General features: G+C 63.3%; 2 protein-coding genes across 3 annotated transcripts; one reads left to right on the top strand and one right to left on the bottom strand.

The window, feature by feature from the left end:
• Positions 1 to 2,252: 2,252 nt before the first annotated feature.
• On the bottom strand, positions 2,253 to 8,720 carry DCST2 (DC-STAMP domain containing 2). Its single transcript, XM_081823232.1, has 14 exons — positions 8,453 to 8,720; positions 8,154 to 8,324; positions 7,816 to 7,917; positions 7,370 to 7,567; positions 7,063 to 7,128; positions 6,420 to 6,633; positions 5,993 to 6,150; positions 5,411 to 5,575; positions 4,306 to 4,473; positions 4,088 to 4,188; positions 3,335 to 3,465; positions 2,886 to 3,013; positions 2,475 to 2,568; positions 2,253 to 2,397 (listed from the first exon to the last, which is right to left on the bottom strand). Exons 1-14 carry the CDS (start codon positions 8,718 to 8,720, stop codon positions 2,253 to 2,255), a joined length of 2,109 nt encoding a protein of 702 aa, XP_081679358.1.
• On the top strand, positions 8,298 to 21,889 carry DCST1 (DC-STAMP domain containing 1). 2 transcript variants are annotated; one of them, XM_031029701.2, is made up of 15 exons: positions 8,298 to 9,560; positions 9,628 to 9,702; positions 13,079 to 13,207; positions 13,543 to 13,682; positions 14,401 to 14,617; positions 14,709 to 14,852; positions 15,312 to 15,433; positions 15,784 to 15,941; positions 17,795 to 17,894; positions 18,021 to 18,116; positions 18,223 to 18,349; positions 18,622 to 18,738; positions 19,125 to 19,267; positions 19,363 to 19,476; positions 21,314 to 21,886. In XM_031029701.2, the coding sequence occupies exons 1-15, from the start codon at positions 9,041 to 9,043 to the stop codon at positions 21,563 to 21,565; spliced, it is 2,454 nt and encodes an 817-aa protein (XP_030885561.2). In that variant the 5' UTR covers positions 8,298 to 9,040; the 3' UTR covers positions 21,566 to 21,886. The 2 variants fall into 2 exon arrangements, with proteins under 2 accessions (XP_030885561.2, XP_081681639.1); XM_081825513.1 differs by having other exon boundaries at positions 17,795 to 18,116; positions 21,314 to 21,889.
• The last annotated feature ends 4 nt before the right edge of the window (positions 21,890 to 21,893 follow it).

Below are 21,893 nucleotides of genomic sequence, written 5' to 3'. Positions count from 1 at the left end.
CAGCATGTGCCCTCCGCTCATCGCTCCCCCCTGCCCCATTCACACCAGCATGTGCCCTCCGCTCATCGCTCCCCCCTGCCCCATTCACACCAGCATGTGCCCTCTGCTCATCCCTCCCCACTGCCCCATTCACACCAGCATGTGCCCACTGCAGTTTGTATGCAGGCCTTCCAAGTGGATGCTGCTTGTCTTTCTCAAACCCACTGGTACGTGGCATATTGTAAAGGCCCTGGCAGCTGCACCCCACCCCCTGGGGCCACAGCTATCTCCCCAGATACCTGCCACACCCCCCCACCTCTCTGGCCTTGTGATCCGATCCTTGACATCCCTGGCCATAAAGCCCTCTGCCTCTGCTCCTACTGGGACACCCCGCCCCAACCTTGGCCACCCTCTGGATTTATCCCAGAATTTTCCGTGACCATGACCCATTCTGTGTCCCTCCTGGCCACTAACCCTGCTCTAACACCTCAGGGAGACAGAGACCCTGGACTTCCCCGGGTGTCAGCCCTCTTTCTACCCCAAGGCCAGTCATATCAAACACTCTTACGGATGACACCTCAGTTCTCTCCCCATCTTGTCCTTCCCTCAATCCACCCAGAGGGAGACTTCAACCCTCGAGCCCCATTCATGGTGCCACTGTTCCTGAAGAAAGCTGCACCAGCACCGTTCCTGGAGTCAGCCGTGACAGGTCGTGGTTCACCTGTCATCTGAGCCTTTCACACCACCGGCCAGTCCCTTCACTCCCCAGCTAGCTGCTTCCCAGCCTCCCAAGGCAGGTGTTTTGCGCCCCCAGACCCACTCCTAGACACCTTTCTTCCACTCCCAGCCCCTTCTTCGCACTCCCAGCAGGACCCCCTTCCCTCTGACCCCCCAGGGAGAAGCCTGGTGCCAGACTGGAAGGGGCTCACTCTGCTCAGAGGAATGCCGCTCTCCCCAAGGCCAGCCTGGCCACCTGGCCCAGACCCCATCCCTTGGGTGCCCCTCTTTCACCTCCCACAGGCCCAGCTCTCCCTGTCCTTGGGTGACCCTACATCTTTCGCGCTGGCTCCCGGCAAGCTCTGCTTCTGCTGGGTGGCGCTAACCCCCTCCTCTTCACCGGCAAGCTTCCTTTTTTAACTCCAGCAGTTACATTTGCAAAGAGAATGATCAAGCTTCTCATGGCCAGGGCCGTGATATGGAGCCACGTACTCTTTCTTTCTGAGTCTTGTCTACCCATCAGCCTTCAAACCATTATGGTCTGGTCTCGTTTGGGCTTGCCTGGGACCGCGAGAAATGTTCCCACAGCCACTCCAGTGACCTCTCAGCCGCCACACTCACTGGCCAGGCCTTGTCCCCCTCCTCCTCGGCCATCTCTCAGCATGACAGTGCTTGGCTCCCGCCTGCTCCAGCCTCGCTGGTTTGTGCCTGAGCCCCTCAGGGTCGCGCTGCTTCCCCTTCACCTCTCCTGCCCTGTCGTCACCCCCCTCTCCCCTACAGCCCGTAATAACTCAACCCTGGCACCACAGGCCCAGAGCCCAGGCCTTTTGTAACTGGCCCCTGGGCATCTCCAGCTGGCTTCCCTACAGATCCCCCAAAGCTCTCCAACCGAGACATTCCTCTTTCCCCAGAACCTGTTCTTCCTCTCCACCAGCACCCCGCAGTCCCAAGCATGCCCGGTCCCCCCCATCCTCAGCACCTCCGTCCTGAGGCCACACCAACTTCTCACTTCCTTCCTAGCTCACTGTCTTAGAAGACACCTAAGAATGTGTCCATTTCCCAGGGGTCTTCAGACGGCCAGTAGGGCACTCAGCTAGCTCCCACCCCTTGACTTCCCAGCTCATCTCCCAGCGCGCTCCGACTTCAGCGGACAGACACACACAGCCTCCCAAACAGCTCCCATTCTCCAGACTACCCCCGGCCCCGCCCCCCCTGGAATGCTCTCCTCTGCCCCTCAGCCCAACGGACACCCGGGTTGCCCCCGAACCCACCTCTTCTTTCACCTGTTCCCTGAAGCCTTCATTAATTCAACCCCATCCCAAACCCGTCGTTCTGTCCACTGCCTGCCCTGGCCTGCTGCTTTCATGGACGGGGACCCCTGCGCGCTGCGATTACCCCCCACTTGGTGGGCTCCTCCAGGACAGGAGCTAGACGAATCTCCCTCCCTCCCTGCCCTTCCCCTGTCCCCAGCTCTAGCAGAGGGCCCGGCACCCCAGGAGCCCGTGGTACACGTGACAGACAGGCTCGGGCCTCTGGGCCCACGTCCTGCTTTCCGCTCACCTGACCTCGGGGCTGGACTCCGAAGGGAGGGTCCTGCCCAGGGCCTCCTGCAGCTGCTGCCGCAGTAACCACTCCTGCTCCGGGGCCTTCCGCCGAGCGGCCGCCAGCCACAGCCGGGGGCCCTCCTCGTCACTGGAGTCCCTGCGGGAGCCTCCTGTCAGGTGGCAGCTCCCACGGCCCGCCCGGACTACGGCCACCCCACCTCACTGCAGACTCACAGCTCCAGGTCCAGGCCCCCCTGCTGGGAGAGGGGAGCCGCGCACACCGAGCAGGTGTTGTCCAGGAGACGGAAACAGGTGGAGCAGAAGAGGCCTGCAAAGCGCCAGGAGGGCAGGAGGGGCGGTTGAGCTAGCCCACCCAGCCACCGAGCTCCCCCGCCACCAGCCCTGGGGAGACCGTCCTCGTGGAGGGGCAAGCCGCGGACCACCAGTTGCGACCACCAGGAGAATTAAGGCGAACACGGGGAAGAAGAGCTCCTCACGGTTCTCTGTACATGAGAACATGCGTAGTAATGAAGGGAGGGGCCCAAAAGGTGAGTTCCAGAAGTCCCCAGAGGAAGGACCACAGCCGACTGTCACACGCAAGCGTGGGGAGTCCCCGCAGGGAGAGGCCCACCCCCAGGGTCTCACCTCGGCAGCCCGGGGTACTGCAGGACACAAAGTTCTCCGTGTCCTCCTGGTCGTGGGGCCGCCCACAGCCCAGACAGTGATCCTGGAGCTGCCAGAAGTGGCTGACCACCGGGCCCAGACAGGAGCACCTAGGAGGGGCCCCAGACGCTGAGCCGCCAGGGGACCCCACACCCAACACCACCCTCCAGCAGGGGCAGGCCTTCCTGCAGCCTGACCTCCAGCCCTCTGCCTGTAGCAGCAAGCTCTGTGTCCTGCCCGCCCGTCCCTCCACTCCCCACCGCCCGGAATTCTCTCCCCAAGTCTCCCTCTCCATCCGTGGATCGCATGGAATGGGCACCCTCTTCAGCCAAACTTCTGGGCACTTAGGAAGGACAGTGATCCATTCTGACTTCCGGCTCTTTTTCTGTCCCCGCGTGCCCCCCTTCTCTAAGGGAGGACAGTGGGCTCACCGCCCGGCCAGCAGCTGAAGGACACTCGTGCGACCCTGGTCAGCTGCCCGCCGCCTCGCTGCTCGGTGCACGGTCGCCGGCAGACTGGTTCGGCGGCTCAGAAGTAGGTTGTAGAGGTAGGTGATCCTCTCCTGGTGGAGGGGGGGGGTCGGGGCTGGGATCCCCTTGGCCCCGTCTCATCCACCTGGAATGCCCTCTGCCACCATCCCCATTCCCTACCTTTGCCTGCTGTCCACACCTATGAATCCCTCCAGGCTTGGCTCAAATGCCCCTTCCTTTGGGAAGCCCCTGGGTTCCCCTAGGTGGGGTGACCTATTCTCTCCCCTAGGTGTTCATAGCACTTTATTCATTCCTTCGTAAAAACACTTCGTAATTGTAATATCCTGTTAAAAGCCTGTCTGGCCTGCCTTGAGGCCGTGAGCCCCAGACCATCTGCTTCAGCCTGGCGTCCGGGGGTCCTACACTAGATGCTCAGGAAATGATTCGTGAATGAGCACAGCTGCTGAGTTTCCATTCACACCTCAACGTGCCAACATGGGCTCCGTCCCCCGCGCTCTTAACAAAACTCTAGGGGCAAGCTCCCTCTCAGCAAACCCCGCCCCAAGAGGCGCCATTCCCCAGCCCCATCTGGGGCCCAGAGACCGGCAGTCCGGGTAGTTCAGCCAGAGGAGGGAGGACTGGCTGTTGAGGACTCTAAGCTCCCCCAAACCAAGACAGACAGCGGCGGGCTCAGCGCCTGGCCTGGACGCTCACCTGCTCCCGCGATGGGTAGTAGGACGCACAGATGACCCTCCGCAGCCGACTGACGTAGTTGCCGGACAGGGTAACAAAGAAGCAGAGGCCGAGCATAACGCCTGGGGCGCGGCAGGTGCCGTGAGTGAGCTCTGGGGGCGCAAGGCGCCGGCCTGCTCCCCTCACGCCCTGACCGGCGCCTAGCACCCCCCCCCCGCCCTCAGGGGCGAGGTCGGTACCGATGACGACGTAACCGGTGGTGCTGGGCTCCGAGGGGCGCAGCAGGCAGCGCCGGGACAAGATGCTGATGTTGCTTTGCTGCAGGACATCAAACGCGGACACCAGGTCCCGGTAAATCTTCCCGGTGTAGCCAGCGCCCTCCACGGTTATGGACAGTAACACGGGGCCTGGCACAAAGGCGGTCTGTGAGGGGCCCTCCCGGGGGCAGCACGGAGGGGTGGCCCGTCCTTCCGGCCGGGGGCCTCTGATGCCCCAGGGCCTCACCAAGCCCCTGGCCCCCAGGACCCTCTCTGAGACGGCCTGGGTGGTCCGTGAGTCCATCACCTGCCTCCACGACTGCCCGGAAGCATTTGCTTTCAAAAAAGCCTTTGCTAATGTGTCCGGGGTCCAGCGTGTAGCAGGCACTGGACTGACTGCCTTATGGATCGTGTTGGGCATTTCTGACTTTTTCTGTTGGACCTCTGGGACACAGGATGAGGTTAATTATTTTTTTGCAATTCTTTTTTTTTTAAGATTTTATTTATTTATTTGAGAGAGAGCATGAGAGAGAGAGAGAGAGCATGAGAAGGGGGAGGGTCGGAGGGAGAAGCAGACTCCCCGCCGAGCAGGGAGCCCGATGCGGGGCTCGATCCCAGGACCCCGGGATCATGACCTGCGCCGAAGGCAGTCGCTTAACCAACCGAGCCACCCAGGTGCCCAGGATGAGGTTAACTATATTCTGTGGTCTACGGCATGTCGGCAACGGCCGACCGGGCACTCCCACACGTGGTGTCATGTGCCCCTTAGAGCAACCCGGGGGGCTGCGGCCAGCATCCCAGCTCAGCTGAGGAGACTGAAGCTCTGGGCGCTCAGGAACGGCCCGAGTTACCACCTCGCAGAGGGCGTGGCTGGGGTGGAGCGAGTCCAAGTCCAGATCCCGTAACTACTCTACGCTACAGCCATGACGGGGACACGGGGTCCCCCGCAGAGCAAAGCGTTGGAAGGGGCAAAATCAGGGGCTGATGAGTAACAGTGACTTGGGGACCTCCAGGTGATCCCCCACGACCCGGGAGGATGGGGAGGACGCCGGCCAAGGGGGCTGCTGCAGGAGGTTCAGGCACTCACTGCGGGCCACAACGTCCCCCTGCAGCTGGTACCGGGCCAGGTCGAGCACCCAGAAAACAGCATAGTCCAGGAAGACGAGGACCAGCACAAGGAGGAGGTGCCGGGCAAGGCTGAAGATGGCCAGGGTATAAAAGATCTGCTCCCACCGGGACAGGAAGACGGAGCCTGGGGGGAGGGTGGTTAGGAGGATGCTACCCCACTCTCCCGGCGGGATGCCCCCCATTCCGAGCCAGAGCTTGTGGTCCATCTGCTGTGGAAGCTGTGAGGGCCTCTGGACAAGGGCGGGAAGGGGCTTCGAGGCTGGAGGAACCCTCCCTCCCGGCATCCCTGCCCCCCTGCCCCCCCCACTGCGTCTCTATACTTGCGCGTTCACACTTCCGGCCTCACCCCCAAAACCCCACTTTCTTGGTTGGCGTCCACTCCACACCTATGCTTCCCTAGGTCGGATGTCCAGGGCTCCCTTCTCTCTGTGTCTGGGTGCGGGAGGCTCTCCCCGTTCCCCTTTAGGACCGAGGACTCCCAGGGTCAGGGCTGTGAGGGAGGGAGGCCCTCGTCTCTGTCCTCGGTCCTCGGGGCCCTCACCGGGCTGGATGTACTGTCTGGCCTCGTGGGCGCTCAGCGGCAGCACCGTGGGCAGCCCTGCCTCAGAGCGGACGGCCTCCATGTGCAGGAATCGGCTGGTGATGTACACGTTGTCGAAACTGACCCAGTTCAGGTAACAGTACCGGTAGAACAGAGCTCTGGTGGGGTACACGGGAGGCCCCTCAGCACCCCAGACCACACTGACTCCCCAGCCCCCACCCCTCACCCCTGTCCCCAAACTCCAGCCTCCCAGGAGGCCACGGGGATGAGCTGCCACCTTGCAGCCCGAGCCCCCAGCCCGGAGCCCCCAGCCCGGAGCCCTCAGCCCAGAGACCCTAGCCCGGAGCCCCCAGCCCGAGCCCCCAGCCCGAGCCCCCAGCCCGGAGCCCCCAGCCCGAGCCCCCAGCCCGAGCCCCCAGCCCCTCACTGGAGGTAGAGGACAGAGAGCAGCAGAGGTGTGGTGTAGCCCATCAGGGCCAGGACCTCTCGGACTCGGTGCAGCTTCATGCTGACCGCTTCGTGGAGGTCCAGGGCCACCTGGGACAGGCTCCGAGAGGCGTTGAGGTCCACGGAGAAGTGGTGGGTGGCTGTCACGTTGAACTCGAACTCCCGGCGCACCCGGTTAATTAAGTTCCTCACAGCTGGGGCCAGCAGGTGCAGGGGAGCCGGGAGCCAGGAGAGTTAGGAGGGGGAGGGCCTGGCATAGCTCACAGACCAGCCGGGAGCCCCCCGAGGAGGAGGGGACAAAGCCCCTGCGGTCCATGCTGTCACCACCGCAGGCCTGACACCACAGCCCCCCGCCCCCATCACCACCCATCTCAGTGCCCTGTCCGGGGCTGGGGGGCGGAGGGGGCACAAGAGGCCCTGGTCCTCTCCCCCCTCCTGCTCTAAAGCCCAGCTTTGGCTGAGGCACCTCCTCGTGGCTGGGCCTCGCTTTCCTGAGTCCCTTCCCGGCGCCTGTCGTCCCGCTCCGGCATCCTCATTCAGGACTGGGAGCACTCCCGGCCTGGTGAGGCTGTGCCAGGAGGAGGGGAGGCTGCGGGCAGCAGGGCTGGGAGGGGGCCACTCACGGGTGCTGAGGGTCTTGCGCAAGAAGGTTTGGATGTACTTGGGGATGACGCAAAACACCTGGACCACTGGGACCCAGAGACCAAGCGTCAGGAGAAGCGAAGACACGTGGCCCCTCCTGCCTCCGGGGCCCTCTGGCTTCTCGCTCTTCCCACTGACCTCCACACTGGCTCCAAACCTTCTCCCCATTACCCCAGCCCCCACACCGGCTCCTCTGTCTCCCCCACCGGCCCCATAGCGGGCCCAGCCCTGAGAACGGACCCCCCACGGGCTGGCTCCCCGGGCCCACGGGCGAGCCCTGGCTCTCACCACTGGCCAGCCCGCAGAGCACTAGCTTGAAGGGCAAGAGCACGTGGCACAGGTGGTAGGCTTGTGGTATGACCTGCATGCAGCTGTCCTTGGCATCTTCGAAGACCCGCGTGCACTTGAGGTAAGGGTTGCCCAGCTCCGCGTTGCACACGTCGCCGATGTGCAGGATCCAGTACCACACGTTCCGCAGGGCCCTGGCTGGGGACAGCTGTGGGGCTGGTGCCCAGGCCTGCAGCCCTGCGGCACCTTTTCAGGGACTTGGGGAACCCAGGGCAGCACCCAGAGCAGGAGAGCCCTGTGGTCAGGGGCCTGGTTGCGCTGTATCCAGCGGGGCCTGGTCAGCACCCAGGAGGGGCCCCAGTCCCGGACAGGGGCAGAGGTGAAGAGACAGGGTGAATTTTGAGCCCCCCCCCAAAAAAAACCCCAGCCATGCTGAACGTGCTGACCGACATGCTTCACACCATCCATGATGGACCGAAAGAACTTGCGGACCCGGTCGGCCACCTCCTTGGCCTTCCGGGCAATGGCTTTAATCTTGTTCAGGGCACCTGAGAAGCAGGAGCAGGGGCACTGGGGGGCTGGTTCTCCACTGCTGCGGGGTGGGGTGGGGAGAGGGGGCTGCCCCCGGGAGGTGTGGGAGCCAGGCGCCGTGGGAGCGGAGCAGACCAGTGAGCAGGGAGAGGGGGTCTGGCCGGGCGCCTGGAGGGGAGAGCCCCTCGCCGGCCGCAGAGGGACGGAGCGGGAGGGCCGCAGACCGCGCGAGCAGGGGGCCACGGGGCCTTACTGACGAGGGGCTGCTTGGCCCGCTCCAGCACCTCGGCGGTCTGGTTCAAGGCCAGCTCGGCCCCACAGGCCACGGCCTCGCTGGCCTGGGTGAAGTTGTGCAGGGTGTTGGCACAGGGTCCCTGTAGCACCAACCCGAAGGCCGCCACCAGCAGCAGTGTCCGGCCCTGCTCTGGGGGAGACGGCTCCGTGGGCGCAGGGCCCTGGCCTCGCACACAGCCTCTCGCAGAAGCTTTCAGAAGATTTCCCTCCAGCGCCCCCCCGCCCTAGGGCCCCCTCCCCCCGGTACCCCGCGCTCACTGGAGAAGGCCTGGGGCAGCAGCAAGAGGACCGTGACCCGGACCTGGCGTGAGAACCCCATGCCCAGGCTAAGGAAGGCAGCCAGAGTGAGGGTGCCCACCAGGCAGCCCCAGGGGCTGTGTCCTTCCACCAGCAGCTGCAGGAGCCCGTAGGCCGTGGCCAGGGACAAGCCCAGGCCAAAACCCCCCATGCTGCGGACCACAGCCCGAGCCATGCTTGACTCCTCTGCCCCCAAGGGGTGCACGGTGTCCTTCGTGACTCTGGGCATGGTTGCTGAGACCCGATGTCCGCCCGTCTCCAGGAGATGCCCGTCAGGTTCCGTGGCCCTTCCAGGCTCCCGGAATGCCTCTCCACATTCTAAGGTTCCGGAGGCTTGTATTGTATCTGTCTTGGAGAGCCCGACCCGGCTGCGGGACTGGAGAGGGGCACGTAGGTCGCTAGTCTCCTTCCCCAAGTCTCAGAGCAGAGGGAGCAAGACACAGACTTCACCCAGGCTGTGGGGCGGCAGAGGGGACAGAAGCGGACCTCTGCGCCGAGGACATCCTTGAGGACGTTTGTGGGATGAGAGAGGGTCCCCAAAGCTGACTCATGGCTGGCACATTTCATCAGGACAGAGCAATGGGGGAAAGAAGGAAGCTCCCCCACACCAGTGAGTCAGTCACAGAGAACCCGTCCTTTCCCAGGGCCGTTCAGCCCCTCGGGGCCTCTCATCCAGCCTGTCCCCTCGGACCCCCACGCCTCCCCCCACCGTGGGTCCCCCAGTGCCCCCCTCCAGCCAAGCCCCTTCCTCTTCTCTCCCTCACATCTGCCCTGCATCCCCAGGGCCGCCCATCCTCCTTCAGGATGTCCTCCCCACTCCCACCACACCCACCCAAGTCCCCCCAGGCTCTCTCCCTGCAGGCCCCTGCCCCTGATGAAGCCCATCCCAGCCAGAAGAGTGGGCTGTTGGCCCCAGTGTGTTTGCCGCCTCCCCCCACCCCAGCAGTGCAGAGGCTCCTGAGCTGGGGGCTGCCTGTCCCCTGCAGGCGGTTCCTGCAGCGCCAGCCGGGATCGTTTCCCATTGCCGCCTTCCTGCTGGGGGCAAGCACCGGAGGGCTCCTGGCCATGGGTGAGTGTGGGCAGAGGTCAGGGGTGGGACCCACCTTTTGACCTTTGGCTTGACCCTGCACCCTCAGGTCTCTTTCAGCTCCTGGTGAACCCTATGAACATCTACGAAGGTCAGAAGATGGTGGCGTTGTACAGCGTGGTGGGTGAGCTCTGGCTAAGGACAGGGATGCTCGAGAGGCCTGTGGAGCAGGCCTAGAGAGCCCCAGGTGCCCAGAAGGGGTCCGATCTTGTTTCTTCTGCACCCAAGTGTCCCTCCCGGCCCCAGCCTCCTCTTGGGCTTTGAGGGGAGATCCATAGGCCCTCGGTCTATGGAAGAAAACCAGTCCTTGTCCTCTAGGGGCCTCCCCAACCAGAAGGACTCCATGTTACCCAAGGGTGCCCCATGGGATGCCCCATGTCTCCTGACCTCTCTGACCTTGTTTCCTGCTCCTCCCGATCGATTCCGTTCATTCATTCATTCACTCCTTCATTCATTCATTCAGCACTCACTGAGCCCCTCTGGGGGCTTCTGCAGTGAACAAGGTCGAGGGGCCCCCAACGGAGAGAGTTTAGGCAGGAAAGGACAAGAAAGGAACAAGAGCATTTCTGATGGTGACAAAGGGGTGTGATGAGAGGAAGCTGGGGCCGTGGGGGAAAGGGGCTGGTAGTCAGGGAAGGCTTCTCGGAGGCAGCACTGGGGTGGGGGCCTTGTGTGGGAAGCTGTCGATCTACGAGAAGAGAAAACCCACCTGAAAGTGGTTTAACCACAGAGAAAGTTGATTATCTCATGTAACAACAAGTTTCAAGGCCAAGTGGTCTTTGGAGTTTGGATAATTCTGCAGCTCAGTCCACCTGCCAAGGACCCAGGTTCCCGCCATGTTTGGCCTGGTGACCATTCGTCTTCAGGTCATGCATGGGCGACCACAAGTCCAGGCATCTCATCTTCATACACCAAAGTTGGAAGACCAGAACATTCCTTCTTTATGTCTCCTTTAAGAAGGAGGAAAACGTTCCCGTCCCCCCAGCCAGCTTCCCGGTTCCGCTTGTGCCGGGCCGCCCCAGCAGGGCCCTCACCAGCCCCCTCTGGGAACGGACCTGTGTGGGCAGCCACAGGACCACGGCGGGCCCCCATGGATGACCTTTCCCACGGACCCTTCACTTGCCGCTTATTTTCATTTATGACACCCGGTCCTGCTTCCGTAATTGTGACTATTTCTGGGGTTGGAAAGGTCCAACCCAGGCTATACCCAAATCCCACCTCCCTGCACTCTCCAGCATCTTCCCTCCTGGCGCCCCTGCCCCCAGGCCACCGACTGCTGGTGAGGGGTCCCCCAGTGAAGGGGGCACGGCCGCCCTGGCCTCCTTTCCCCACTTCCTTCCCCGTCTGGTTCTTCTGCTGTCAGAAGGGATTAGAGGGACAGGGTCGGAAGCCTGAAGTTGTCCATACTGGGGAAACCCCACTGCCTCTGGGTGGCAAGCCGTCCCACCGGCTGCCTCGGGGGGCCTTCCGTGGTGTCTCTGGAGGCTCCGTGTGGCCCTCCAAGGTCCATTCTCCTGCTGAGAGTAGCTCTATCTGGCTGACCTCATGTAGCTCCTACCACCTGCAGCAAATGGGCTGCCCCCAGGGGGAGGACCTCTCAGATGGCATGAGGCCTGCCGCCCTCCAAAACGTCCAGAGAAAGTCATCCATCCTTGCCCTGCCAAAGTGGGAAAGCAGGTGCCTTGCGCTGCCCCCTCCCCTGCCGCCCTGAGAAGCAAGCAAGGCTCCCAGGTCACGTTCCCCCATCCTCCCCAGAGGCCCTGCCAACACCGCCCCAACCTGGCCTCCCACGCTGCGCTCGGGTGGCCGCCCAGGGGCGGCCTCCGGGTGCCGCGGCTCAGCAAGGGCCACTTTCCCCCTGCCCTTGTCTCTCCGGGGTCCCGTGAGGCCTCTCACTTGGCCTGGAAGTGAACGCCCCTCCTCTCTTCAGCCTCCCCTCCCATGTCTGCCTACTCCCGCTGCTTCTTTTCCAGAAAATTCCATTTCTGGTCTGGTCTCTGTATATACTGGTTGGTAGAGGGTCAGAGACTCATTTTGCCCTGCTCGTGGGCCCAGAGAGGGTTCCCAGCCCCCCGGGGCTCTCTGTAGAATGTAGGGCAACTACTTGCCAACTACCCTAGCTTGAGTCGTTGGCCAGAAGGCCAAGACCACGGAACAAACCCCTTCTGATGTCCTGTTAAACGGTGACTAGGTGAGACGGATCCAGATTTACCCCCAGGGGCTGGGGCAGGGACTGCTGGTTGGCCTTGACCGAAACTCAAGTTGTGTTAGCGAGGAAGAACGCAGACACACCGTCGGGTGGCACCAGACAGGGCTCACAGCAAACCTGTATGACCAGGTGAAGAGCAGCGCTCCTGGCAGAGGCGGAATGAGCTTGGCATAGTGCAGGGCCGGCTGCAGGCCTGTGTGGGCGGGCGAGGGAGGCGAAGGGCTGAGTGGCCCGCAGAAGCCAGGCAGGGGCCCCATCATGGGGGTCAGTGGACCACGCTAAGGGAGCCTGGACTGGACCCCAGCTCTGGTGGAAAGTCCGCGGCTGGTCTGAAGCAGAGAAGGGACAGGGTCAGATGGATGTGCTTCCAAGGTCACTCTGGCTGCCTTGTGAAAACCCAAGTACAGAGGGGAAGCAGGGGACCAGTCGGCCCCCCCGGGAGAGGCGACGGGGACCCCGCGAGGGCCCAGGAGATGGAGGGAGGAAGTGGAGGGACTTTGCTTTGGCGAAGGCAAGCGCTCCATCCCACAGGAAGCTGCTGGGTTCCCTGCCCAGCTATGCTGTTTCTTTGGCCTGGAATGCCGTCCTGCCTCCTAACTACACTTTACTCATCTTCCAGCCCCAGCTGACACGTCAGCGGCTTTGTCCAGCCTTCCCAGCCCCACCCTCCCCACAGACACGCCCGCCCCCACAGCCCCGAGAAGCGCCTCCCTTGTGCACTTAGTGCTCGGGGCTGTAGTCATCTGTTGGCTCTCTCCCTGCATTACGAGCTGCAAGGAGCTCTCTGTCTCCTTGCGGAGACCACAGGGAGACACCCGTTTGCTAACACACACCGGGAGGTCCGTGATTAAGGCTAAAATTAGGGACGGAGATTGTGAGTGGGAACAGTGAGGTGGCTCTGAGCACCAGGACTGTTTCCAGAACTTTCCTCTTGCGCTCCCTGCCCCCTCAGCACCTGGGGTGTGTGGGAACCCAGCCTGGAGAAGAGAAGTGCTTCCCCCTCCCCGAACACACACACACACACACACACACACACACACGCACACACCCCCCCTTCGGTCAGGGCCACGGCTCCACGCCCCTCCCCCGCCACGCAGCTGAGCCCTGTACTCAGCTACCCAAGGAGCGCGGGAGTGAGCGGCCTCGGAGGCCTCCCCGCGTCCGCGTACGTGGGGGCAGAGGCAGGACGGCCACGGCTCCAGAAAGAAGTTGGGGGGTGGGTGCTCTGCTGAGCCTGGTGGGTCAGGCCGCAGCCTCACTCGCCTCACCACCTGTTGCTGCCTCCCGACAGGCTTGGGCGCGCTGGGCTGGGGGACCTCCCCTCACATCCGCTGTGCCAGCCTCCTGCTGGTGCCCAAGATGCTGGGCAGGGAGGGCCGGCTCTTCGTGCTGGGATACGCCTTGGCCGCCATCTACGAGGGTGAGCGTGTGTCCCTGGGTGCCAGTTTGTGACTGGAGCAGGATCCTGGGTGGGCCACCCGATGAGACCCGGGCGGCTGAAGGGGAGAGACGGGGAGTCTGATCCAGCTGCTCCAGCTCGCTGGATGCCCCTGAGAGAGTTCCTCCGCATCTCTGGGCCTCCTCGGTTCACACAGGGAAAACCCAGCCGGAGGGGAATGAGCTGCCCTCTCCCAGGCTCAGGGCCCCCTCGTTGTACAGTTCTGAGGGTGGTCACCCCGTATGCAGAGCGGGAGCGGAGGGGCCCTCAGGAAGTGACTAGCTAAGGAGGGAGACCCACGGGGGCATCTTCCCCAGGACCCGCGGCCAACCTGCGCTACAACCTGAACGAGGTGATCGCGTCGCTGGGCTGCACCGTAGACTTACAGGTCAACAACACCCGCGAGGCCTGGCGCGTCTCCACGGCCCCGCTGCGGGCAGTGTTCAAGGACCTGCTGGTCAGGGCCCCGCGCACGCAGGCAGGGTCTGGGCTCCTCTCCCCTGGGGGCCGGCGTGACTGGAGCTGGGAGATCTGACCCTGGACTCAGTTTCCCAGCGGGGCGCCACTGGCACGTTTTGCTGGACTGTCCTCAAACATTGCGGGACGTGCCCTGGGCACCAGCTGCCAGGAAAGCCCTCGCCCCCAGTCATGCGACCCGCAGCCCCCACTTGCAAACAGCTGGGTAGGCGGTACTCTGGGCAGCTGAACTAGAATGTCAGGAAACTGGGGGCCGAGAAGCCTGGAGGCCCACAGGATTGTGGAATCGGCCTGTGGAGGACTGGAGGCTGGGGGTGTGGGAGAATTGGAGAGTTGAGGAGTTGGGGAGATGGGCTGACATCGGGGACACTGGGACTGGGGACACTGAGATGGCACAGTGGTCTGGGAGATTAGAGCGAAGTCCCAGGGCCTGGGGCACCTTCCCTCGCTAGTGGGGATCTGAGATGCAGGCCAGCGCAGGAGCTGGGCGCTGGGTGGGGGCAGAGCAGGGGCGACTGGTTGCAGGGCAGGGGGGTAGAGGGGTGTCCCGAAGACTGAACAGTGGGGCATGGGGTGAGGCTGTCTCGGGGCCCAGGCTCCATCCAGGCCTGAGGGAAGCGCCCAGAGCTCGGCCAGAGGGACAGGACAGGCTCCTCGGCTGCCCCACTGACCGCTCCTTCCTCGGCCCCCAACCCCAGGGCAGCAAAGATTCGCTGAAAGCCGAAACCCAGAACATCTCCAAGTCCTTTGAGGAGCTGGATGCCCAGGTGAACAGTGACACTGGCCACATGGTCGAGAACACCACGGGCTTCAAGGGGACAGCCCGCAGTGTGGACACTCACCGAGCTCTACGTCCCAGGCACCGTCTCTCTACACAGAAGATGTATGAGCTGAAGACCAAGCTGCGCTGCTCCCGTGAGGGCACGGGGGGCGTGGGGGCGCGGGCCGGGGCCAGGGCTCCAGGCCGCCTGTGGGGGCCTCACCTGCTCCCTGCCCCTTCCTGCAGACGTGGTGGATCGGGCCATCCTCAGCTGCCGCCGCTGGTTTGACCACAAGCATGAACAGTGCATGCAGCGCATCTGGGTCCCGCTGCTCAAACACCTGCTCTGCTTGCCCATGAAGTTCAAGTTCTTCTGTGGCATCGCCAAGGGTCAGCGGGGCAAGGGGGAGGGCGGGAGCCGAGTCCCTGGGGACCGCTGGGTCGGCGTGGGGCAGGAAAGCCATCGGGCGGGCAGGGCTTAGACCCCCCACGGGCTGGCTCTGCCACCCAGCTATGTTCACAGCGGGCTCCGGTTCCGTCCCTCCATCTGAAAGACGGGCCTTATAGTAGTACTCATCCCGTTAGGGGGTTCTGAGGATTTCAGGAAGCAAGGAACAGAGCTGCACACAAAGGGATTTTCTTATAAGTGTTGCTATCATTATTAATAGCTGGCATGGTTACGAACAGGTGAGAAAAATGAGGGAAAGTCAGGCCTTGTTCCCGGGACACGGGACTCACGGAGCGCGGAGAGGGGAAAGCCTCAGCGTGGAAGGCCATGGGTGGAGAGGCAGACAGGGTGGACAGGAGGGGGACTGGCCGCGGACCTGCCCCTGCCCCCCGCACCCGCAGCGATGGAGATCTGGTGCCGCCGCAGGATCCCCATCGAAGGCAACTTTGGGCAGACGTACGACTCCCTCAACCGGTCTATTCACGACCTGGAAGGGGAGTTTTCGGCCACTATTGAGCTCAAGGTAGGAAGCAGGGGCGCATGGGCTGGGGGAAGCGAGGGAGTGGGAGAAGGGCACAAGGCCCGCAGAAGAGCAGGTGGCGAGGCACAGGGAGGACGAGGGGGACGGGGACAGGGAGGGGCAGTGCCAAGCCTGTGGTGGGCAGGGACCTGACTCTGGGACCCGACCGCCTGCCAGGTGAGAGAGGGTGTCAGTCCGGCAGGCGCAGGGGAGCAGGACGGTGGGGAGGAGGGGCCGCGCCCGGGCTCTCCACACGGGGGTCCTGAAGGTCCTGGGAAGAGCTGGGGGACACGAGCAGGGCACCAGGGCAGCGACGCCGGGAGGGCCACATCCGCACCCATGCCCCCCACCAGGAAGAGAAGCAGGCGGCAGTGCTGGGCCTCAGCCCAGGCTGGGAACACATGAGCACCGAGCTGCGGGACTATGTCCGCCACCAGGAGGCCCAGCTGGAGTGGGCCCTGGGGCTGCTGCGTGCGCTGTTCTCCTGCACCTTCCTGCTGGTCCTTCACGCGTGAGCCTTCCCGCCCCGAAGCCCCTTCCTCCCTGGGACGGGGGCCTGCCTTGCGGGAGCTGTGGGAGCGCGGCCAGCCGCGAGCAGGAACGTTGGTTGTTTATGGAGGTTAAGGAGACGGGGGCCCGGTGTGGGGGACACGTGGCCCATGCTCTGCCACCTTGAAAGGGAGCTGGTCTTCATTTATCTGCCCCCTTCCGCCTTCATCCCAGCGCTGACTTCTTTTACTTTCAGCTCTGACTTCTGATTGTTCTCCTGCCCTTCATGTTCCCCTTGGCTCTGACTTTGCCTATCTCTATCGTCCAGCCCTACTTTCATTTTCTGCCGCCTGCTGCGTTGGCAGCTACTTTCCCTCCATTTGGACCAAAGTCCTCAACCCCACCCAGCCTGGCGTCCAGCTGGGCTGCCCCGGGCCTCACTCTGTTTCCCTGCTGACCTCTGGACCCTCTGTTTCCTGTCCCCACCCCCAAGTGCCCAAGATGGGCAGGGGCTGGGCAAGGGTGGCCACGGGGGGGAGGTGGGGGGCTCCTGCCCCGTCTGTGGGGCAGGTGAGGGCACGGTTGTGTGTGTGCCAAGGGCGCCGCGGGAAGACAGAGTGAACGAGCCATCTTCCTGCCCTCAACACGCTCATGGTCTAGGGGAGGCCAGAGCGGTGCCCACAGAGCATGGGTGGTTGGAGGGCCGTGCGAGGGCCTGGCTCCCAGGACAGGGGTGGGAGCTGAGGACGAGCCCCCGCAAGGGCCATACATGGGTTTCAAAAGGCTGCAGATGGGGAGCCACGGTCAAGGAGAGGAAGGGTGTTCTCTTGGGCAGGGATGGAGGGTTCTGTGGGATGTGGAGGGCAGAGGCTGGGCTGAAGGATGGGGCTGATGTGGGCATGGCCCCAAGAGTCTGCAAAGCCCTGGAGGCTGGAGGCTGGGAGGCCCAGGTGGGTCAGAGGTTAGAGCGCCTGGCGGGGAGCGAGGCGTGGCAGGAAGCCGGCCTGAGATGGAGGCAGGAAGGGGAAAGGTGCAGCAGGTCTCAAAGCCAGCTCGGGGAGGGAAGGAAGGAGGCGCAGAGTCCGCTTCCAGGCTTTCAACCTGGGTGAGGTCCCTGGCCGGCCGAGCGGGCGGGAGGGCGGGGCCGGCAGGGCGCGGGCCGGCCGCCGGCCTCTCCACACGGGGGCGCTCTCGGGCGGGCCTGCCCGTGACTGTTCGGTCCGGGGCCCGAGGGGCGTTTTACAGGGTCCCAGAACCCCCGGAACTTAGGTTTCACAGCTCACGGAGCTTACTTAAAGTAACTTGCAGTTTTAAACCCATCTCCAATAATTAGCATGTTTTCCTTAGGAAACCGAAGCATTATGTGGGACTTTAGGACATGCACAGGGGGCCGCTTCTGTACGCACAGAAAACACGGCCGCACCAGAGGGTGTGTTGGGGGGAAGGGAAATGTAGGTGGGGGGTGAGTTTTGCTTGAAGCGACCTCCAGAGGATGTTCGGCCGGCTCGCTGGAGAGGTGGATGTGGGAGTCAGTCGCAATGGCTGGTGGTTCTGCAGCCTTGAGGGGCTTCCCGCTTCCCTGTGCCTTTGCTTCTGCTCGTTCCTCTGCCTGAGACCCTGCCAGCAGGTGCAGGCCTGGGAAACCTCCTTTCCCGCCCAGGCGCACGACCCCCCCGCCTTTCCACCTGAGTCTCCTCACCTGTGTGGATGCCTGCCCTGCACCGGCCTGCTGGGGGCTGGCGCAGCACCCTGCCCAGGACATAGACGGTGCTCGGCGCATGCTGGGTGCTCTGGGGAACGACGGAGCGTCCAGGAAGCCCATGGTGGGGGGTGGGTAAGAGAACCTGGAGGACACAGACGTGTCCTCCCGCACAGGGCCTTCTCCTACGCGGACAGCTATAACGGCGACATCCGATTTGACAACATCTACGTCAGTACCTACTTCTGTCAGATCGATGAGCGCAGGAGGAAGCTGGTGAGTGAGCACAGCCCTGGCCAAGGGTGCCCTGCTGCACGTCCTCTGTGGCTTCCCGCTCCAGAAGGGCAGAGGGGCGAGGGGAGGGGGCCCTGGTGTCCCTCGCTGGCTGGACATTTTATCCAGGGCAAACGGACATTGCTACCACTGCGCAAAGCCGAGAAGAAAACCGTCATCTTCCCCTGCAACCCCTCGGTGCAGGCCTCGGAGATGAGGAACGTGGTGAGGAGGCCGGGGGGGCGGGCCCCGCGGGGCGGGGGCGGGGCATCGAGGGGCCCGTGCAGGGCGGGCGGCGCTGCCGGCTCAGGGCCTGCCGCTCCTCGGGCAGGTGAGGGAGCTCGTGGAGACGCTGCCCGTTCTCCTCCTGCTTCTGCTGCTGTGCGGCCTGGACCGGGCCCTCTACTCCATCTTTGACACCATCCGCCACCACTCCTTCCTGCAGTACTCCTTCCGCAGTGAGCCACGGCCCCCGCCCGCCCCCCCCCCCAGGCAGCCACTTCTTCCAGCCCCTCCCTGACCTGCTCCGGGTCCGACCTCAGCCCTACGATCCGACACCTGTCCCTGGGGGCCTCTGTTTCCAAGCCTCCTTTATATCTGTAACAGGGAGTGAACGGATGGAAGGTCCCGTGCAGCAAAGGATTTCTATGCCTTGACCCCCCCAACATCCAGTCCCCATCCTGCCCCACCCCCTAAACTGCGACCCTTTCCTGACCCCCCACGGCCTCAGGCAGCCACAAATTGGAGGTGAAAGTCGGGGGGGACTCCATGCTTGCCCGGCTTCTTCGGAAAACCATTGGAGCCCTGAACACGTCCTCCGAGACAGGGCTGCAATCAAACAACATGGGTGAGCGACGCTGAAAATCTGGGTCAGAGGAACAGAGGGCGGGGGCCAGGGTCTTTCCAAGGCGTGGCAAGAGGGGGCTCTGCATGCTGGGGTTGCAAGGATCAGAGCAGGAAGCGTCAGGTCGGACTCGAGTTGCTGGAAGATGACAGCCTTGGGTCCGAGGGCCGTAGGGGCTGGGGCCTGGGGGTCCCAGCGCCCTAGAGCCACGCTGTCCAACAGAACTTTCTTCCACATCCGAGCCGTGCTGAGCAAATAGCCTCACGAGCCTGGTAGCTCCGGGCCAGAAGGGGCTGCTCTGCAGGGAAAGGGGCAGGCAGGAGCAGAGCAGCCCAGAGGTGCCCTGCCCGCGGCCCTGGCAGAGCCCTGACAGGCCCACCCCGCCACAGCCTGCCTGCCCCAGCCCGTGAGCCTGGACGCCAGGGCTTACGTGAGAGCTGCCCTCCCCATGGGCCTGCTGCTGTGTCTCTGTCTGCTCCAAGCCTTCGCCTACCGGCTCCGGAGGGTCATTGCCGCCTTCTACTTCCCCAAGGTGCTCCCTCCCCCAAGCTCTGCAGGCCCGCACCCAGCACCCCCCCAGCTTGAGGGGCGCACTGTCATACCACTGACCCCTCTCCCTGGCCCCAGCGCGAGAAGAAGCGGATCCTGTTCCTCTACAATGAGCTGCTGAGGAAGAGGGCAGCCTTTACGCAGCTGAGGAGGGCTGCCATCCTGAGGCGGGCGCAACAGCAGAAGGCTCCAGTAAGTCCAGGCCTCCTTCCCGTGGCTCCTGTGGTTGTGAGGGCCGCAGCAGGGACCTCTCCTGTCAGTCCGTCCAGCCCCAGGGGCCCAGGCCTACAGAGCTCAGCGAGTTCTGATGGGATGCATGCCAAGGGCCCTGGTCATCCAGCTCCTGGGGTAAGGGCTGCGTCCACCTCTGTCCCCCAGGATTCAGCCCAGCCCAAGACACTCAGTGGGCCATCAGGAAGCAGGCAGAAAAGGGAAGTCCGATTTGATATGGCCTGGCTAAAAGAAAGCAAGGGGGCTCCTTCAGAAACAAGGGACGGGAGGCAAGCCACAGGATCTACTGAGTGTCTTTGGGGGAGGCGGGGAGGCGGGCGGGCTGGGGGGTCCGGAAGGCACCATGAAGGGTCACATAGGATAAGGAAAAAGCACAGAGCCAGAAGAACCAGGTTCCAGTCCACACTTCCTCATTAAGCTGTGTGGCCTTGGCCACAGTCCTCACCAGACCTCAGTGTTTCCCTCTGAAGGACAGGGAGCTTGGACAGATGTGTAAAGCCTGGTGCAAGGCCTGTGCAGAGATCAGCAACAGCGTGGCAGAGGCTGCTGGTGTCAGAGGGCCTGGGTTTGAGTTCTGGCTCCCTTCTTTATTGCCATGACAACTGCGATCTGCAGGACTGACTAAATGCTGGGCCTTGGTTTTCCCTTCTGTAACCGGAGTGAGCTGCTACTCCATTTGGTTGTTGTGGAGACTAAGGGAGTCTCACTCTTGTAGTGCAGGCATCTAGCAAGTTCCATGCACATGCTAGTTGTCATCATGTGACCCTGAGCAAGTGACCGCCTTTCCAAGCATGTTTTCTCATCTGAAAGAGAAATGATGATAACAATGCCTGTCTTATGGGGTTACTGCTTGAGCGAGCTAATTTATTTACACTTTCTTAGTAGAGCATAGTACAGGACCCAACATTATTTAAAAAAAAAGAAAAAGAAAAAGAAAAGAATGGCAGCCATTCTTAATCAGCCCCAACAGAGCTGGTGAGAGTGAGAGACCATCTTTGCTTGACTTTTCCTCCAGTGCCTAGATCCTCCACCCCATGACACAGAGAGGCTAAATGAGTATGAAAAAGTGAGCATACTGTGATTCCATGACCTGGTCGAGAAGGAAACTGGATTTGGGTAGGCAGGTGGAAAGATGAAGGGCATTCGTCCAAGCTAAGGGAACAGAATGTGCAAAGACTCACAGCCCAGAGGGAATGTCAAGGGCCGGGGCTAGTCTGAGAGGCTGGCACAGAAGATGCCAAGTTCAAGCTGGGGCAAGTTAGAGCAGAGGCTAGAAGGGGACCAGAGCGTAGAAGGCTCTGCAGGCCAAGGCCAGGAGTTCTGCCTTTGCAGTGGGGCCTCTGTAGTTTCGGTGGCCTGCAGAGAGGAATGCCTGGCAATTGTGGGGCGAGAGGGTGGGAGCACGGTGAACCAGACCTGTCATCAGGAATCGGGCCCGGGGCCAGCCAGGTTTGACTGCTTACTCTCTGTGCGCCTTGGGAACTCGCTTACCCCTCCCAAGATTCCGCTTTCCCGCCACTAAAGCGGAGAACACAGCAGTGATAATCTCGCACGCCCTACTGCCTTCCCTGCCCACCGTGAGAACCAGATAAGGTGGTTTACGGGGAAAGAACAGGTGGTAGCTGCGGGAAGGAGCGGAAGCTGCACCCCCATTCTCCATCACCGAGCCGGGGAGGGACGCTCTCTACACCCGCTGCCCTAGCACCCTGGCCCTGCAGGGCGCCCAGCACGTGGGCGCTGCCAGGCGGCGCGCGGTCCGGGACCCCTCGCAGCCCTCTCTCCCGCTCGCTCCCGGCAGCGCCACCTCCTGGCGGACGTCCTGCTCCGCCGCTGCCCGCTCCTGCGCCGCTGGTTGCGTGGGCGCTGCGTGGTGTGCCAGGCGCCCGAGACGCCAGAGGCCTACGTGTGCCCGACGCCGGACTGCGCGGCCGTGTACTGCCGGCCGTGCTGGGACGACATGCGGCGGCGGTGCCCCGCCTGCACCCCGCGCGAGGAGCTCTCGTCCTCCGCCTACAGCGACAGCAACGACGATGCCACCTACGCGGAGTGAGGGGGCGTCCTGCCCACCAGCTCCTCCGCGGTTAATAAAAGCCGGTACACTCCGCACGCCCGCGCTTCCCAGGGGTCTGACCGGCAGTCCGGAGACCCGGGCCGCCGACGTGACGCGGGAGGGCAGCCAAGCTGCAAGGAAGGGGTCCGGCCCCGGGCCGGGTGGAGACGCGCCGCCCAAGCCGGTCGGTCCGGGCCTCGGCTCCCACCGCGCGCAGCAGCGGGAACGCCGCAGTGGCGAGCGGCGCGGGCCCGGGCCCTCCGGGGGCGGGGCCGCGGCCTCCCCGGGGGCGGGGCCTGGCCAGGAGCCCCCGGGGCGGGGGCGGGAC

Source organism: Leptonychotes weddellii, chromosome 6, assembly GCF_054177405.1.
Source record: "Leptonychotes weddellii isolate Sample4059 chromosome 6, ASM5417740v2, whole genome shotgun sequence".
In the NCBI taxonomy this organism is placed as follows: Eukaryota; Metazoa; Chordata; class Mammalia; order Carnivora; family Phocidae; genus Leptonychotes; species Leptonychotes weddellii.
Note: the sequence above shows the minus strand (reverse complement) of the source record. Positions and strands in the feature narration are given on the sequence as shown.

What these genes read in the sequence shown, in the direction of transcription:
- DCST2 (XM_081823232.1), bottom strand. Translation starts at nt 8,720, where the DNA reads ATGCCCAGAGTCACGAAGGACACCGTGCACCCCTTGGGGGCAGAGGAG. An exon ending in CAGACAGTACATCCAGCCCG is followed by an intron (nt 5,576 to 5,992) that starts GTGAGGGCCCCG and finishes CCCTCCCCCCAG; the next exon opens with GCTCCGTCTTCCTGTCCCGG. An exon ending in CTTCAGCTGCTGGCCGGGCG is followed by an intron (nt 3,014 to 3,334) that starts GTGAGCCCACTG and finishes GGCCCCTCCTAG; the next exon opens with GTGCTCCTGTCTGGGCCCGG.
- DCST1 (XM_081825513.1), top strand. Translation starts at nt 9,041, where the DNA reads ATGGCTGGCACATTTCATCAGGACAGAGCAATGGGGGAAAGAAGGAAG. An exon ending in GACCAAGCTGCGCTGCTCCC is followed by an intron (nt 14,618 to 14,708) that starts GTGAGGGCACGG and finishes CCCTTCCTGCAG; the next exon opens with ACGTGGTGGATCGGGCCATC. An exon ending in CGCAACAGCAGAAGGCTCCA is followed by an intron (nt 19,477 to 21,313) that starts GTAAGTCCAGGC and finishes CGCTCCCGGCAG; the next exon opens with CGCCACCTCCTGGCGGACGT.